This window comes from Bos indicus x Bos taurus, chromosome 24 (genome assembly GCF_003369695.1).
Source record: "Bos indicus x Bos taurus breed Angus x Brahman F1 hybrid chromosome 24, Bos_hybrid_MaternalHap_v2.0, whole genome shotgun sequence".
NCBI lineage: Eukaryota > Metazoa > Chordata > Mammalia > Artiodactyla > Bovidae > Bos > Bos indicus x Bos taurus.
In genome coordinates this window covers 61,325,827-61,344,670 of record NC_040099.1, presented here as the reverse complement: position 1 = coordinate 61,344,670, position 18,844 = coordinate 61,325,827, and the positions used below count along the sequence as shown (strand labels likewise).

General features: G+C 42.4%; 1 protein-coding gene across 1 annotated transcript in view; it reads right to left on the bottom strand.

Moving 5' to 3' along the window:
* The window catches only part of PHLPP1 (PH domain and leucine rich repeat protein phosphatase 1), a 232,065-nt gene that overhangs the window by 93,144 nt on the left and 120,077 nt on the right, over positions 1–18,844 (bottom strand). The window contains exon 3 of the mRNA XM_027525964.1: positions 14,533–14,658. Coding sequence (XP_027381765.1) covers positions 14,533–14,658 — 126 coding nt within the window. The remainder of the gene's footprint in view (positions 1–14,532; positions 14,659–18,844) is intronic.

The window sequence follows — 18,844 nt, the reverse complement described above, 5'->3', positions numbered from 1 at the left end:
TGCATGAATAGTTACATGTGCAATAAAGCTACACACCATACATTGGTCAGTCCCAGGTGGCTTAGATGGTAAAGAATCCACCTGCAATGCTGGAGACCCAGGTTCAGTCCCTGCATTGGGAAGATCCCCTGGAGAAGGGAAAGGCTACCCACTCCAGTACTCTTGCCTGGAGAATCCCATGGACAGAGGAGGCTGGTGGGCTACAGTCCAACTCTTTGGAGTTGGACACGACTGAGCGACTAAGCACAGCACGTACACTGACCATGTCAGATTAGTAACAGTGACTGCCTCTAGGGAAGCAGGGAGGGAAATGGAAATAGGAATGGAAAGACAGGAAATCTGGAATGTATCTATGTTTACTCACTTTATAATAATACAAAGTATGAAGGAACTGCATCTTCCCAGATGGCACTAGTGGTAAAGAACCCGTCTGTCAATGCAGGATATGCAAGAGACACAGGTGTGATCCCTGGCTCAGGAAGACGCCCTGGAGGAGGAAATGGCAGCCCACTCCAGTGTTCTTGCCTGGAGAATCCCATGGGCAGAGGAGCCTGGCGGGCTACAGTCCATGGGGTCGCAAAGAGTTGGATATGACTGAAGCGACCTAGCATGCACGCAGGTCAGAATGTTAGACAACCAGGAATTGTCATATTAGTCTTTGTGCTCTTCCGTGTGTGTGCGTTTAACTGAGAAAAAAGCAATGTAATCTCAATATAAAAACTTCAGTGAAAAGGTAAGGAGATCCTGCAGCTCCTTTGAGGTCATGGTAAAGATTCCGGCTTCAGCAAAATGGGCGGTCGTGCAAAAGTTCCAAGAAGAGTCTCTGTCTGACTGTTAGGTTCACAGAGGGGGACTCAGCCCGTCCCGTTCACAGCAGCCTGTGCCTCGCGCTGAGTGCGGCCCTCGGGAGTGCTTCCCGGGAGGATGACAGGGCACTGCTTCACCGCCCTTCTCTCTCAGCAGCCGTCAACTGGCTGGGGCGTTCCTCCTACGGGACTACTCTGCAGAGGACACATTCCCTTTCGGCTGAAGCATCAGGCTGAATAAATACTCTCTCTGGACAACTACAAGATAATGATTAAATGTCAAGTCTGATTTGATTTCTTTCCTCATTCTGGACCGCAAGCCTGTTTCTGCTGGAAACCAGGGGGAGGACGGCGCAGGATGAAAGCCCAGCAAGCAAGGGGTCTGTGGAGCTCATGGCAGAACAGGGGCAGGGATGAAGAGCAGAAACCAGACATGTCCTGACGGCAGTGGGCGGCCAAGACGACCACGAGAACCGAACCGCGAGTGGCACCTCTGCCCTGTGCCAGGCCCTGCAATAAAGGAGATTTAAGGGCTTCCCCCTAGATCAGCCTGGGCAGGTAAGGCCACCATCACAGAGGTTTTGCACAACTCCCAAATCAAAGAACTGTCAGTACGTCTAACCAAAGGGGCTGTAACCTGCCTACATGGCGCCTATTAAATCTAAGATCCTCCTCAAGATAAGAAATAGAAGAAATGAGAAAGCCACCTCTATACACCTCGCTTGGAGAAGGAAATGGCAACCCACTCCAGTGTTCTTGCCTGGAGAATCCCAGGGACGGGGGAGCCTGGTGGGCTGCCGTCTGTGGGGTCGCACAGAGTCAGACACGACTGAGCGACTCAGCAGCAGCAGCACACACCTCACAGCAAGTAGCCTTTTATTGTGGTTGCTGTTCAGTCGCTTCAGTCGTCTCCAGCTCTTTGCAACCCCATGGACTGCAGCATAGCAGGCCTCCCTGTCCATCACCAGCTCCCGGAGCCCACCCAAACTCATGTCCGTTGCGTCGGTAATGCCATCCAACCATCTCATCCTCTGACGTCCCCTTCTCCTCTGCCTTCAATCTTTCCCAGCATCAGGGTCTTTTCAAATGAGTCAGCTCTTTGCATCAGGTGGCCAAAGTACTGGAGTTTCAGCTTCATCATCAGTCCTTCCAGTGAACACCCAGGGCTGATCTCCTTCAGAATGGACTGGTTGCATCTCCTTGCAGTCCAAGGGACTCTAAAGAGTCTTCTCCAACACCACAGTTCAAAAGCATCAATTCTTCAGTGCTAAACTTTCTTTATAGTCCAACTCTCACATCCATACACGACAACTGGAAAAACCATAGCCTTGACTAGACGGACCTTTGCTGGCAAAGTAATGTCTCTGCTTTTTAATATGTTGTCTAGGTTTGTCATAGCTTTCCTTCCAAGGAGCAAGCGTCTTTTAATTTCGTCTTCACAGTAACTCAGCACAATAAGGACTGATCTCCACTTCAAAGATGAAAGTTGAAGGGTCTGCCCAAGGTCGCATGGAGAAAGCCCAGCCACACAGAGTCTGAATGACAGCCTTAAGTTCAAGTGCCACCCAGAGGGAGGCTCCTGCAACTGCCACGGTCCAATCCTAACAGAGCCCTCAGCCCAGAGCAAGGCGGTTTGATGTCATTCCTCATAGACAGGAGTGAACCACATGTGAACAAAGTCAGGTTTCAGAAGATCAGGTCCAGTCACCATGGCTTGGGAAATAAGTGCTAGTTTGTATTAAAAATGACAAAAAATTTTGAGGCTAATAATTTAGACTCAGTAAATCAAATGGGATATTTTCCCCCATGAGCCTATACACGTTGGGAAATACATTAAAATGCACATGAATCCCAACCATAGCTTCCCAGTGGTAAAAGAATCCACCTGCCAATGCAGGAGATGCATGGGACATGGGTTTGATCCACGAGTCAGGAAGATCCTCTGCAGAAGGAATGGCAACCCACTTCAGCATTCTTGCCATGGACAGAAAATTCAATGGACAGAGGAGCCCGGCGGGTACAGTCCATGGGGCTGCAAAGAACTGGACACGACTGAGTGCACACACACAGCCCAGCCACTGGCTCAAGAAGTCTTCTTTTCCAGCTTGAGGGTTGGAACATATGAACACATATGAACAAAAAGCTCCCTGGGCCCTCGAATTATTTCCCCAAACAACACTGCAGACTAACCATAAAAAAATGGTAATGTGAACAACAAACTTTCCAGATTACCTACTAGGTTTCTATGCAACTCCACCATCCCACTCAGCTGGACCCTTTCCTCGATCGTCTCTCTGCCAGCTGTTAGGAACCTTGCATCAGCGATCTCTGAGTCTGCGTGCCTCTCTCCTAGCCTTAACCCATCCCTGCTCTGTGCTTCGGAAATTATCATCCTCCTTTTGCAAGAGGCCTGCACTCTACGTCACTCACATTTTTCTTACCATTCACTTAGTGGACAATTATCTTTCATAAGCAAGGGAAAGTTCAGAATGACAACCAGATGATTTTTTTCTCCCCACTATAGTGAAATACTATTTATCCTTATTATGCGCAAAGCAGACTCAAAACCAAACAAAATGATTCTGAAAGGCTTGGTTGAAGCAGCTGAAACAGCATAAATAATTCCGCTGTGCAAAGTAAAATATTGCTGTACACTGGCTTTATGAGTCATTAATTGCTCTGGCCTAGCCTTCGGTGGTTTGGGAAATTATGCCCTGGCTATAGGGAGAGTCTCTGGGGAGTTTACTAAATTTCTGTAAAAAATTCTTAACCTTAATTTACTTAGTTTTAATTCTTACCCCACTCCCCCCTTCCAAATGCTTTGGGAAGGCATAAACATGTAGGAGAATATAAATTTATAATAGTTTATTCATCTTTACTAGCTAAGTACTCTAACGACTTACTTTCAATTTCATCCTCATCAATAAAAGTTTTATAATACTTGATATCAAAGATTTTCTCATTTTAATAAACTTTAAACTGTCACTGCTCCAAAACATGAAATAATTTCTTTAAAAAAAAATTCTACAAACACACGAAATGCCTTGATTTCAGATCTTTTCTCAATGACCTCTCATTTCTTGAACCTGCATTCATTATCATTTCATAAAATCTGCTTAACAGCAGATGCAGAAAACCTTCCTATAAAATTAATTACAATATATACATTAATAATGTCCTCATAGGGGAATATCAAAATACCGATTTTGGATTTATTAGGTTCTACCTGAAGTTCTGATATTTTATTGTTTCTTTAGGCTTCCCTGGTGGTTCAGATGGTAAAGAGTCAGCCTGCAATGCAGGAAACCCAGGTTTGATCCTCGCATTGGGAATTATTTCTTTGCCTTAAATGAGTAAATGATATGAAACAGCTAAAAATCCAAGAAATAAAATACACAAATTTACACAGTATTCTAAACCACCAGATGTAATCAAATAAACGAAGACAAAGAGGATGTGGAGAGGCCGTCACAGCCAAGCACAAAGGCGAGCGAGCAGGAACTCTGAGTGGGCGTGAGTGTTCCCGAAGGGGGCTGTGAGTTTCAAGAGTAGGCTTCCTAAGACTGTAAGGGACCTGTTAACTGTAGTTAAGAGACCAAAGAATAAAACAGTACAGAGAGCTGCAGGCTGGAAAAGGAAAGGAGGAAGGAAGGAGAGAGAGAGAGAGAAAGAGAAGAGAAGCGTTAGACAGATGACTGACTGACAGGTAAGCACACAAACGAAAGTCACTGTTAAAGGACCAGGGTTTAACAATAAAGCTGGGCTTCCCTGGGGGCTCGGCACTAAAGAGCCCGCCTGCAATGCAGGAGACGCCGGAGACGCGGGTTCGGTCCCTGAGTGGGAAAGAGCCTCTGGAGGAAAAAATGGCAACCACTCCAGTATTCTTGCCTGGAGAACCCCGACAGAGGAGCCTGGCGGATTACAGTCCACAGCGTCACAAAGAGTTGGACAAGAGTGAAGTGACTAAGCACGCATACCAATAAGGAGAAACAGTTCTGAGAAATTTAGACCTAGAGCTCCTGCTGGGCGTCCCGACCTCTCTGCCAGGTGAGTGAAGGGGAGGGGGGCCCCGTCAGCGTGTTTACCACCTGCCTCTAGGAAACAGCCCCTGGACTGATCATCTTCAAAACACAGGCTCCTTGAGGGCACAGATACCTAACAAGCATAATTCAAAAAGGCACGTGCAATGGTGCAGAGGAGCAGAGGGCACAGACCCGGAGCCCCCGGCTGTCCAGCGCTGACGGTCCCCTCTCGGGACAAGATGGACAGGTCCTCACAGGCCCCCGTGCAGACTGCCACTACACCCCCAGGAGCAGGCAGAGCTGTGGGACGTGTCCCAGGAGCTCATGGGACGGTGGAAACCAGACACGCAGGCCTGGAGCCTTGTCCTCTTGGAGCCGCACGCACGGTGAGAGGCTCGGAGAAGGTCCCCAAGGCCTCCAGCATTGCTCATTGGGTCTCCAGGCTAAGAGTGGCTGCCTTTCCATACACAGAAATCCCATTGTGTTTCTTGGTAAGAACAGAAAAACAGGACTCGGCTTGGGTGGAGATCAAATCTGAACTCAGAGTTCCTTCCTCATTTCCTTATTGGCAGAATACATGTAAACAAGCTCCTTAGAGTAGGACCACTGGAGAGCCTGTGAGCGCTTCCCCAAGGGGGCCACTCCTCCACAAAGGACGGGGAAGATCGCTAACCACAAAAATCTTACATTCAAACTTTCTATTATAAGAAATAACAAATTCACATTAAACAGAAATATTTCTAAATAGTCTAGAAGCAAGCTACTTGGTTTTCTATTTAAAATACAAATTATACAAACACCTCAATGTTTAAGTTCCAGTCCAACATACAAGGTCTGGTATGTTTAACCTGGAGAGTTCACTGGTATTTTTTCAATTATTCTAGTATTCCTTACTTTATAAAATAAATCAGACCAGTGGGTAGAAGAATTTAACTCTTCAGAATAGTTGCAGATAATCCAATACTCTGGGTTACAAACACTGGCGTCTTCCAAGGTAAGTAAATATATCATGGAAATTAAACCCTTAAGACTCCATGTATTTATTTGGGGGGTGGGGGGGGCTTCCCAGGGGGCGCTACTGGTAAAGAACCTGCCTGCCAACGCAGGAGACATGAGATGCAGGTTCGATCCCTGGGACAGGAAGATCCCCAGGAGGAGGGCATGGCAACCCACTCCAGTGTTCTAGCCTGGAGAATCCCATGGACAGAGGAGCCTGGTGGGCTACAGTCACAGAGAGTCAGACACAACTGAAGTGCCTCGGTTCACATGGACACACACCATGTATTTTTACACTGGTCTAACACTCAGATGAAAGTAACTGAACTTCAAGATATAATACGACCAGATGCAGAGATCTGGTTAACCATGTATGATAAGTTCCTGATGCAGCCAGACTTGACCGGTTTTGGAAGAGGTAGACAACAGCAGTGCCCTCAACACCAAAACCGACTTAAGCTGCCTTGAGTGACTCAGAAGGCATCTCAGACTTCCTAAGTCCCTCCTGGTCATCCTTTAGGAAGGTCAGTGATCCGTGCAGTGACGGTGCTCAGGTGCCCTCAGCAGCATTACAGACTGCCTATAAACCACCTTCTGCTCTACTGCTGAACGGCCTAGAGGCTACCGACAACTGTGCACACGAAGCCCTGAACCTTCCCTTTGATGTTTTCAGTAAATAAATCTCAGTTGCTATTTGAAGTTTGGTTTGTTTCGTCCCTTCAGGTGGCTGTAAAACACCGAAGTAAAATAAAAGGAAAGGAGCAAGGCAGCAGAACTCCCTGCATAAAGCGATGCTGGGCTCCTCACACCCCATTCCCTCACGTGAGACGGCGATGACGACATCTCCTCAAGGGCTCCTTCCTTCTGCTCTGAAGCCCGGCCCTGTACAGTGTCGTGAGCACCTGCCTTACAGGGACACTGTGGCGCATCCAGAACGGGCCTTGGCACCCAGGAAGAGCACCAGAATGCTAGTTACCACCATTTGCTGTCACTGTTACATCAGCTCACTTGGCTAAATGACCTTATTATTAACAAAACATACCTATTAACAATTTGGGGTTGGAGAGGAACAAAGAGTCTTTTGATTCTGCTGCTGACCTCATGAATGAATAACTCACTCACTCATTTTGGAATAACGTCTAAAGAATGGTCAACAGTGGACGCATCCTCTGTGCTCCAGACGGTATGGCAAATCTATCAAGAAACTGCAGAGTACCCAAAGGAAAACGGAGAGAAGGAGTCTGGGCGCCAAGTGATGAGGGCATTGCTGCAATTATCAGAGGTGTTTCTCCGAGAAGTAGATTGCCAAGGCATGGGGGAAGGCGTAGAAACTTAAATAGTTAAGAGGTCATCAAACAGGAGAGGGACTGCAATGATCACCTTGGGTTAAGCCAGAGCAGTGAGCCAAGGGTACAGGGATGAAGACCTCAGCTCACTTCTAAGGAAGAACTGTCTTGTGAGACACCGTAGGTCTCTGAAAGGCGGTAGCCCTTTTTATTTAGGAGAGAAGTCAGTCTGCAAGTCCACAAGGTCCTTCTCAAATCTTAAATGCTAAGTCACTCAACTAAGAGACACCTGATGATGACTAGAACTTAAGGTTAAAGAACACTTAAAAAAAATAAAGTGGCAAGAGACCGTCTTCTCTCTCAGTCCATCTCCTGGCCTCACCGTGAGGCACGCAGGGTCTTATTTCCTGATGGGAACCCAGGCCCTGCAGTGGGAGCCAGTGGTCTTAACCACTGGGCCGCCAGGGAAGGCCCAAGACCACTCTGAAAGAAAACGCCAAATAACTATTAAGCCAATTATTACAGAAAACTACAAGGAACATTATGTTTTTGGCAACTACTTCCCAATCTTAAAATCACATACTGTTACTTTAAAACATGGCTGTAAGTTCCTTTCTTGAAACCTAGAATGTATTTTATTAAAGATTAACAACAACATACAGATAAAACACACATGTGCAATACATTTCTTCCATCTGCTGAAGTCTGGATGCTAGAAGTGGAACCTGGAAGGATGCCTGGCACAAGCAAGGGTGGGGCAAGTGCCCTCTCATCCCCTCTCACTGCCCTCGCCCGCCGGCCCTAAACAGAGGTGCGGAGTGACCCGTGGAGGCACGGCCGGGGGCTGGGAGGAGGAGACGAGACGCTGGGTGAGCCTCACACGGAAGCACTCGAGGAGCACTGCTTCCCCAAGACGGGGTTCGGTCAGGATACGGTAAGGAAACAAGCTACCTTTTCCATCAGCACAAAAGCGGACTGAAAAAGTGTGAAGAAAAGAGAATTAAGTAATTTTAAATGGAAATGACTTAGGATGAAGGAAAAATCCCTTCTTTAGAGATATATTAACTAGGATTTCAGAACCAATAGTTACCACGGTGCGGGCCGGGGGGGGGGGGGGGGCGGGGGAAGATTAGCGATGTGGAAACAAGATGAAGTGCCATTATAACTGCAAAGAGATCATTTTATTTTCACTAACCTGATTATTACAAAAACAAAATTTAACGTAATACAAAATACTTTATCATTAGTTTAAATCAGTTTAAATTTAAAGAAGAATTTCTAAGCTCCCTAATTTCATAAACTGCTATTTATCTCTATAACAAGGAAACACTCCACAGGATGAATTTTTGTGGAACAAATCCATTACCATGTTGGAAAATTCAGTTAAACTAGTGGGTAACGTAGTTGAGTTTTCCCAGGAAAATAGAATGAACACGCACGAAAGCACCCAGACCTGCAGCACTTCCTCCTGTGCCCTTCCCTGCTCCCCGCCACGCCACGCAGACGTGCTGACGTCACACGGTGCGCAGCTACGCCTGCAGACGTGCTAACGTCACACTGATGTCACACGGTGCACAGCTGCGCTTGCCGACGTCTCCTCTCCCTGAAACGCGCTTCTGCCCTGCCTCCCGGTGAAGATCCCTCCTCAGGACTCTGCCTGCTCATCACCTCCTCAATGCTTCCTATCCCTAAACACTTCATATAATGCATTTCCAAATTTTTCTCATACCTTCACTACAGAATTGATACAAAAGCAATATTCTAGGTATAGGGGTGACCATAAACTAAAATCCATGTCACTCAGACCCTCCCATTCTACTTCAGATTCTACCAGAGACATAGACTGCCAGGATCAAACGACTGTGATCCTTTATCTAAACAATGGGTACAAAATGTGAAGGAGTTTCCCATGGCGTCTTAGCAGAATAGAGTTGAGAGTACAACTTCTTACCCTTATACCCACAATGTAACCAACTACAGCACAGCCTGAAAAGACAAGCAACCAGCGAAGCTGACAAAACGCAGCACACGCCCTAAATTACACTTCATGTTAGGAGGTAAAACATGTGTACAAGATGCTAAGTGACCTTAAAGGGTCCTTGCAACTACATCAAATGACACAGATCTATATGCTGGAAATAATCCTATTGCACAGGAAATCCCTGACTCTGGTTAGTGATGTACTCTTTGAGTAAAATCTGGACAATAAAACACTTTTTAAGTACATGAAGGCAAAAGTTCGACTGTGATTGACCATGTATTTTATTCTTATATAAAGGGTGATGTTTACTCATTTCATGTGATCTTTAATTTCGCACGAGATGGGACTCTGACTGGCTTATGCTATGCATATTGAGGGTGAACCAAAATATCACAGCAACTTCAACATGGTCCCTTTTTTTTTTTTTCCATTAAAAAGAGAAAACACCGAAAATTAAAATACTATGACTGATACTAAAAGAAAGAGAGATGAGCAGTGTGACGGCCACAGGCACCACGTTAACCGCCGATCAACAAGGAGAGAGACCTGTGGACCAGCCATGTGGCCTTACGACCTGTGAACTCACGTCGTGGGGCCACACACATGCATACCACTGGCCACAGGCCGACCTCTGTGGAAGCTGAGTCATAGGTATGTGGGCAATTATTTCTACTTCTGAATATTTAACATTTCCTGTAATGAAAAGTTAAAACCACTTTCATGTATACTTCAATTAATTTAATTAAATTACTTAAATACTTATTGCATGGGGTTGGGGGAATACAACAAAAATAAGCCAAAAACCCAAGATTCGTGCACAACACTAAATCAGTGATCTGAATCCCCTTAATCTTCCTTGAAATCAAGAAACAAACTTCCCAGTGGGACAGCACAGCGCTACAGAAGTGACTAGGACTTTAAAGTAAGTCTGTCTCCAGGCAACAGAGTCACGTGTAGACTCACTCTGAAAAGAATCCACAGGATCAGTCAACATGTCTGAAACAAATCCATGCAGCAAAGCAGGCCACAAAAGTGGACAGTCAGGCTACCTGGTCATGTATCTGACCAGAGAGCCTCTGAAACTCCCTTCCTCAGCTACCCCCTCACCCCCACATCACTGCCCCCCAACCACTCTGAAACCGCGCTGCACGTGTTCTTGGTAAATGTCACACTGCACTTGAAAATATATGGGTTATTTTCAAGTATCTTTTGATATTTGATTTCTAAACTAATGGCATCCAGTCCCATCATTCCATGGCAAATAGATGGGGAAACAGTGACAGACTTTATTTTTTTGGGCTCCAGAATCACTGCAGATGGTGACTGCAGCCATGAAATTAAAAGACGCTTACTCCTTGGAAGGAAAGTTATGACCAACCTAGACAGCATATGAAAAAGCAGAGACATTACTTTGCTAACAAAGATCCATCTAGTCAAGGCTATGGTTTTTCCAGTAGTCATGTATGGATGTGAGAGTTGGACTATAAAGAAAGCTGAGCACCAAAGAATTGATGCTTCTGAACTGTGGTGTTGGAGAAGACTCTTGAGAGTCCCTTGGACTACAAGGAGATCCAACCAGTCCATCCTTTATCAGTCCTGGGTGTTCATTGGAAGGACTGATGTTGAAGCTGAAACTCCAATACCTTGGCCACCTGATGCGAAGAGCTGACTGATTTGAAAAGACTCTGATGCTGGGAAAGATTGAGGGCAGGAGAAGGGGACGACAGAGGATGAGATGGTTGAATGGCATCATTGACTCGAAAGACATGAATTTGAGTAAACTCTGGGAGTTGGTGATGGACAGGGAGGCCTGGTGTGCTACGGTTCATGGGGTCGCAAAGAGTTGGACACGACTGAGCAACTGAAATGAACTGAACCTAATTCCGCGGTGGTAAGTGAACAGAGTGTATGATTTCAATACCTTTAGGCCAAGAAATTATTGCACCTTGTTTTATGTCCCTGGATATGTTCCAGTGTCTCCTGGTTTACAGTCTACAGGAACTTGAATAGAATTTGTATCCTGCTGTTGTGTGAAAACTGCATCAACCTTAATTATGTTGAACTGATTCATAGTGCTCATAAGGTCTACTATATCCTTTCTACTTGTTTATCCATTCTATTAATTTTTGAGAGTTTGATACTGAAACTCCAACTAAAAATCTTTAGTTACCTACCTAAAAAAATTGTAATATATAGTGGAACTATGTAACTTTGTTCTGTATTTTCCAAGTCTCCTGTAAATGCATTATCATACTTTCATAATTAAAACAATTTTTTAAAAATATTAAAAAAAACACTGGACATGTATCCATGTTGGGGAAAGAGTCCTTTTTACACTGCATACAATAGGATGTTTGCTGACTTTTTAAAGCATGCCTGCATTAATATTTCAGGGATGCCTTTACAATCAATATTGTATTAAATAATCCTCCCCAAGGAGCTATTTCCTGCATAGCATCTACCGCTAACATCTGATCCAAATTAAAAACTCTAAAGGGACAGCCTTGGGTGTTGTTCTGGCTGCTGCTGCTGCTAAGTCGCTTCAGTCGTGTCCGACTCTGTGCGACCCCATAGACAGCAGCCCATTAGGCTCCTCTGTTCCTGGGATTCTCCAGGCAAGAATCCTGGAGTGGGTTGCCATTTCCTTCTCCAATATATGAAAGTAAAAAGTGAAAGTGAAGTCACTCAGTCTTGTCCGACTCTTAGCAACCCCATGGACTGCAGCCTACCAGGCTCCTCTGTCCATGGATTTTCCAGGCAAGAGTACTGGAGTGGGGTGCCATTGCCTTCTCCGTTGTTCTGGCAAGCAACACTAAGTCCTAAGATGAAGTTTAAAAATTAATACATATATAAGAGCCTGTCTTGGTAGAAGTCAGCTAATTAATAACCTTTTATAAATGTTCACAGAATCAAATAAAAAATTAGAACAAAGATTAACATTGTTCTTGTACCAAAGATCCAGAAGCATCAACTGAAAATAGTTTTCATTTTAAATTAATGACCTAATTCATTTTAAATAAAAAATCACTGAAATTCACTTTTCTGTATCCTTCCAACCTGATGGGTGAGGATGGTCATTAAGAATAAGAAACTCAGATATTTCTTTCTGGTGTTGGTTTGTCTCTCTTTCAGATACTTATTATTAAAATGAGTCCTCATTTAAGCATCAGGATATGGATAATCCTTTCTGGGAATGTTTTGTTTCTCAGTAAGAAGAAAAGAAAAAGAAACTGTTTCCATAGTAACTTCTAGTGCGACTAAACTGTGTAAATTCCTAAGAGCTACATGTGAGGAAAAACAGACAATGGGAAGGGGAAGCCAGAAGCAGAGGTGCCCTGTGACCGTCAGCCCGTGCCACTCCAGGTGCCCAGACACACGCTACCCCAAAGAGCCGAGTTCTCACTCTCTTCCCAGCAGTCCCAACCCATGCTCCCAGGAAGCTGGGTCAAAGGAAAAGACACTATCATAGGACTGTCCTCAACACACAAAGTTTAAAGAGTGTGGCCACATTTCATATGGGCTTCATACCAACCAGGGAGTTCTCACTCTTATGCCTTCCATAATACCTAACCTCTTTAACCAGCTCCTTACAACTCATTTCCCTTTTAATACACTAACTATAATAACTTCTAAAAGTTTTGAAATGTGTATCTGGTTTTTAAGGTTGGAGAAAAGGAAGACACTGTATCTATCTAAAATCTGCATTTATTAAAATATTTGCCCTCTGTCCCCCTACCTTGACTTTTCAGAAAGAAATCTTTCTCCCTGATGTCTGCCATTCTTAATTACTTCACTCCAAAAGGCTGCTGTCAGAGCCCAGGGCAGACAAAGGAGACATGACAATCAAATGCACTATAGTGCCCTAGAGTCAGTCTCAGAACAGAAAGTGACATTAATGGAGAAACTGGTAGAATATAAATAAATTCAGAGTAATGTACCAGCGTCAGTACATTACTTAGTTTTGACATACAGATCACGGTAATATTAGATGTTTGGGAAACTGAAGGAGGACTATATGGAGACCATACTGCTTTTGCAACTTTTCTGTAAACAGAAGATTATTCCAACACAAATAGTTAAAAACAAAATCAACATTTCCATGCAGAAAGAAATTTAAATAGCACCTTGACCAGTTTGGCATTTTATTCTGAATAGAGTGCGGGCCATCGACTTACTGCTTTGAACCCATACAACCACTTAATGTTAAAAGCACAGTATTATATAGTATTTGTCTCCTCACATTAGCAACCACAAGAGTAATTTCAAAACAATGAGACGGATATACTGGTTGCCTCTTACATCACATTAATTCTACAAGCATATCTGAAGAAGTGTCATCCTTCCCATTTTCTCCAGTAGGGGAAGTGTCTTGTGCATTTGAAAGCTTCAGCTGCCTACGAGATTGGGAGAATCTTCTCAGTTCTATCAAACTAAACTCTGTCCACACCTTCTCTAAAAGGAAAAACTAACGTTCCTAAGAAAACCATTATCACCAGAGAATGCAGTTTTTCCCTGGTAATTCAAGTGCAACCAGTATTTCTGAATGATTTTCTAAACAATATTATCTTTTCTCTTAACTGCTTTACAAAGTTATTCCTTTCAAAGTTACTCATTCACTTGACAAATAATTACATCATGCAGCAGTCTGAATCATACCAAACTTGAATGACAAACTGGATTATAAATTCCAAAATATGAAAGCAAATTCCATTTTAATGCTTCTGCACCCTAGGGAGGTTTCATCATTTCATAAACACCCAAAACCAAGGCACACAGTATTGCCACGCATCCCACTATACAAACTTCTACAAAGGGGACGCAGAAAATATCCTTACACACAGCACCCGAAATACAACCATTTCTTTACTTTATCATGGGCTCCTGTACACACACACACACACACACACACACACACACACACACAGAAGTATTTTGTTTCATAAGTCAAGGTAATCTTATTTAAACAGAGGACTCTGAAGTGGTAAAAATAATTAAGACAAAAAAAGAATTAAGTCATTCAAAAGACGTAAGTTGAAAAGGTGAAAGGGAGATAGTACAAGATTAGACTGCTTATAAGAAGAGATGGTCAGAGGAAAAGGGGAAATTTGTGACAATTTCTGGGTATTCTGTGGTTTTCTAGTTGTCCTACCCTGGGCCAGTCCCTTAAATTTCTTAACCTCATGTTCCTTCTCTATACCACTAAGATAATAATGACAGTCTACGTACTGAATTCTTTTTTAAGTATAAACAAAAATAGCAAATGAACACACAAGTTTTAAAAAGCTACTTTTTGCTAAAGTGAGCTTTAAAAAAGACTAAACACTGCTAACTACTGGCAGTAGTTGGAGGAAAAAGAAAAAAAAAAAAGAATGTATAACTATATTTTGTAAAGCAGAAGCAACTCTTGAGCCAGCCAGAAGCTGAACAAAATTCCTGCTTACCTTGGAGACTTGTCGAAGCCACCTTAAATACTCTGTGAATGTATCAAAACATATGTAGTACGTCTGGCTTTGAGGTCCAGAAGAACTAAATGCTAAACAGTGCTGGTGCTTTTTCACTTCTTCTACCTGTAAAAACAAACAGTGAGAAAAGCGCATCAGAAAGCAGGACATGTGCGTAGCTCATCACCTCCTCCCTGAACCAGCGAGACACAGGGCTTTGCATTCACCCCTCTGGGCGCCCCTCACTGCTTCAAGCATGCTTCAAGCATGTAAGTTCTCAAGTCTGACCAGCCAATTTGAATCACAAGGAAACCAAAAAGGGGGTTTTACCTTCATTAGATTTCCCCTCAATAGTGAAATTCTCATTTTCCTGTTTCAGACTGGAACAGCTTATCCTTCTCTACTCTCAAGGTTCTTACTTCCTCTTAGGAGGACCTACAGTTAAGATTTTACTGAAGAATTTTTACTGCAGGTGGATTTTCACTTAGGGGACTTTTGTATTGCTCTGAATTACATGCCTTTTTAAAAAGAGGTTTTCAAGCATGTTAAGTTTTTTTTTTTCTTTTAGTTTATTGTGAAATTGAGATTAACCTGAAATAAAAGCCTACCATGAGAAATTTCAAGTCCCAATAATGCAGTGATATAGTCGAATCAAATTTCTACTCCCAGTAAATTCTTCATAAGGAGAAAAAGTCCAAATAATAAAGTAACATGATATTACACAAACACCTATGTTTTACTTAAAGAATGAATGTTTTCCTATCTCTTGTTTACAAAAATGACCACAAATCAAGTCACAAAGAAAATGCAAAACCATTTGAAAAGATCAATATCACACAGACTATGTTCCGGGACCAAAATAAAGTCAAATTAAAAATCAGTAATAAGTAAATTAAAAATCAATATTTAGAAAATTAATATACTTCTAAACAATTAACAGGTTAAAAAAAAAGAAACTGGAGTCAAAATTTAAAAATTCTCAGAATTACACCATTAAAAATATTACATATTGAAATTTATGGACTGTAATAAAAAGCAGGTACACAGAGAAAATTTTATTTTAAATACTCATATTAGAAAAGAAGGCAGAAAATTAATTTAATTGGCCATGCATCTAGTAAACTTAGGGAAAAAAGTGAACTCAAGCAGAAGGAAGGTGATAATAAAAAGCAGAAGTTAATAAAATAAAAATCAAATGCACAATAGAGAATATTAACAAAGCAAAACAGTAATTCTTTGAAAAGGCTAACAAAATTGAATATCAATTGATATTGATCAATGATATCAATTGAAGAAATATATATTAATAATGAAAAGGAAGACAATATATTAAGCAGGGATTAAAGAGAGATTATTATAAATAATTTTGTGGCAAGTTTTTTGAAAAACATATTTTGTTAACGCTAAGTCACTTCAGTCATGCCTGCTTTGTGACACTACGGTGGCCTGCCAGGCTCCTCTGCCCACGGGACGCCCTGGAATCGAGCCCACGTCTCTGAGGCTCTTTACCACTAGTGCCACTTGGGAAGGCCAACACCAAGTCAAGAAGACAATCAGACAGAGGTCGTTTTATTACCATCAAAATAAATTAGGACTTTTTTAATTATCAAGAAAAGATCAGGACCATGTGGTTTTGTAGGTGAGTTTTATAAAAAATCCAAGAAATAGACCATTGCAAACTAATCCACCAAACGAGAAAAGAAACAGACCCCAAACTACTGTATGAGGCCAGTATAACCCAGAACAGATCAGACCAGTAACAGAAAGGAAAATTAAAGGTCAACCTTAGTCATGAATACTTACCTTGAACAAAATGTTGCATCAGAATTCAGCAATATGGAAAAAAATATATCAAGAACAAATGTTGGATTTACCTCAGGAAAGATGGTTTAATGTTATTGGAACTATAAAATCATTAATCACGTTAACAGATTAAAAAAAGAAAGTCATATGGTCGCCCCCACAGTTGCAGAAAAAGCTTCTGGTAACATTCTCCTCCCATTCATCATTCATGATAAAAACCCTTTATCAAACTAAGAACACAGATAACTCACTTAAGCCAACAAAGGGTATTTATCTAAGGCACACTTCAGTGTTAATGATGTGATATCACTCTCTTACTTTTTCTGCTCAATACTGTACTAGAGTGCTGGCCATTACAAAAAGACGAAGAAATGTACTGAGGAAGAAAGAAAACTGCCATTATCTGAATATGAAATGATTAGCTACACAGCAAACATGAAAAAATCCACAGACTTTAGAAAAAAATAAGAAAATTTAGTAAGGTGACTGGATATAAGATTAATACTCAAAAATCAACCACATTTCTATACATCAAAAAGAAAATATAATTTTTTAAAAATGCTATTTAAACTAATCTGCATTGACAGAAATCAGTTTGTTTTTTGAGAATGGGTAGGAGTGAGCAGACGGAGAAGATAATGGCACCCTACCCCAGTATCCACGCCTGGAAAATCCCATGGACGGAGGAGCCTGGTGGGCTGCAGTCCATGAGGTCGCTAAGAGTCGGACGCGACTGAGCGACTTCCCTTTCACTTTTCACTTTCATGCACTGGAGAAGGAAATGGAAACCCACTCCAGTGTTCTCGCCTGGAGAATCCCAGGGACGGGGGAGCCTGGTGGGCTGCCGTCTATGGGGTCGCACAGAGTCGGACACGACTGAAGCGACTGAGCAGCAGCAGCAGGAGTGAGCAGAAAAGCAGGACAGAAGGGTACAAAGGAGCACGTTGTTGTTATCAGAATGAACAGTGTGTGTATCAGTCACACCTTAATAAAGTCTGGTGACGATGGAGAGAAACAGGAACACTTGTATACCAATGTGAGTATGAAATGGCGCAACAACCTTGGAAGCAACTGGATATCACCTTGTAAGAGTAAACGTGCACAGTGCCCTAGAGCCCAGCAACTGCGTTCTTAAGAGCAGTATTTCTCGGGTAGGCATCACAGAGATTTAGGTTGAATAGTTCTTGTGTACACTGTCTAATATTTCTGCATGACATCTTACTCTGAGTCCCTGCACTTTAGATGCCAATAGTGTCCCCTTGCAGCAAGAGATACTGGTATTGACCGAGCACACCATCTGCTTTTCCCAGAGTCTTTGCCGTTCAGGTGGACTCATGTGACTAGTCTGGTCAGTGAGCCAGGGGCAGAAGCTCCATGTGTCGCTTCTCCAACAAGAGCCAGCGAATGACTCTACAGGTGCCTCTTCCCCTGCCTTAGCAGCGAAGGAAGCCACGTTGTAAGAGACAGGGCCTCCATCAGGCTGAGTCCCTACACAATCATTTGAAAAAAGAAATCTCCACCAGCTCACACTGGACAAATGTGAGCGAGAAATAACTGTTGGGCATTGAGATCTGGGCGTTTTGTTACCGCAGCATAACTAAGCTTATGTCAACTGACTATCCATTCATTTGACAATCAAAACGCTTGTACATATTACCAAATGTCCCTTCAGGCACAGCAACAAGAGTTAAGAACTGCTGCTCTAGAAAAACTACTTGTATACCAGGAGGTATATCAAAATAAGACCATCTCAGGAGAATTTTGCATAACAAACTAGTAGCAGCACAAATGTCCATCAACAAGAAAATAACTTGAGAAATTCTGGAAACCTGGAACACTTACAGAGTGTAACCTTATAGAGAAATGACCAGGATCTACAGCAAGCAACATGGACTCTTACTATGAGACACGACACTGAGCGAAAAACTCAATCACAGGAAACTGCAAACAGGGTGACCCCAGTTTTATAAGCTCAAAGCAAAGTCACGTGATAGAATTTATTTCAAAAAAGTAGGAGAATAATGAATACCTATCCTAGGACAGTGGGTTTCTCTAGGTCAGGAGGAGGTAATGTGACAGGTAAAAAGAGAACTCCGGCAGAAACACTAGTATTGATACTGCTGTGATTTCTAAACTGAGTAATAAGTTACAGTTACTCAACTTATTATGCTTTGTGACTTGACAAATACTACCTCAAGGATTAGTTTAAATAAGTTATCTAAATTTTATGTTAAATTTTAAAGGAGAAATTAAATACAATAATTGCACAGTGAACAAAAATTTATTTATTAAATGTTTTTCAACAATGAAGTTTTAATAAAGCTTTATTTAACTTCATATTTGAATTCTACATTTGAAAATGTAAACTAATGATCATGCTCAAGTATTGTATCAAGTTTCACTATTACAGCAATCACAGCTGGGTTATGACCCATGTATCTCACACCCCATTTCTAGCTCCTATATAAATTAAACAAAACAAAACAAAAATTCCTTCCATTCTCAGTTT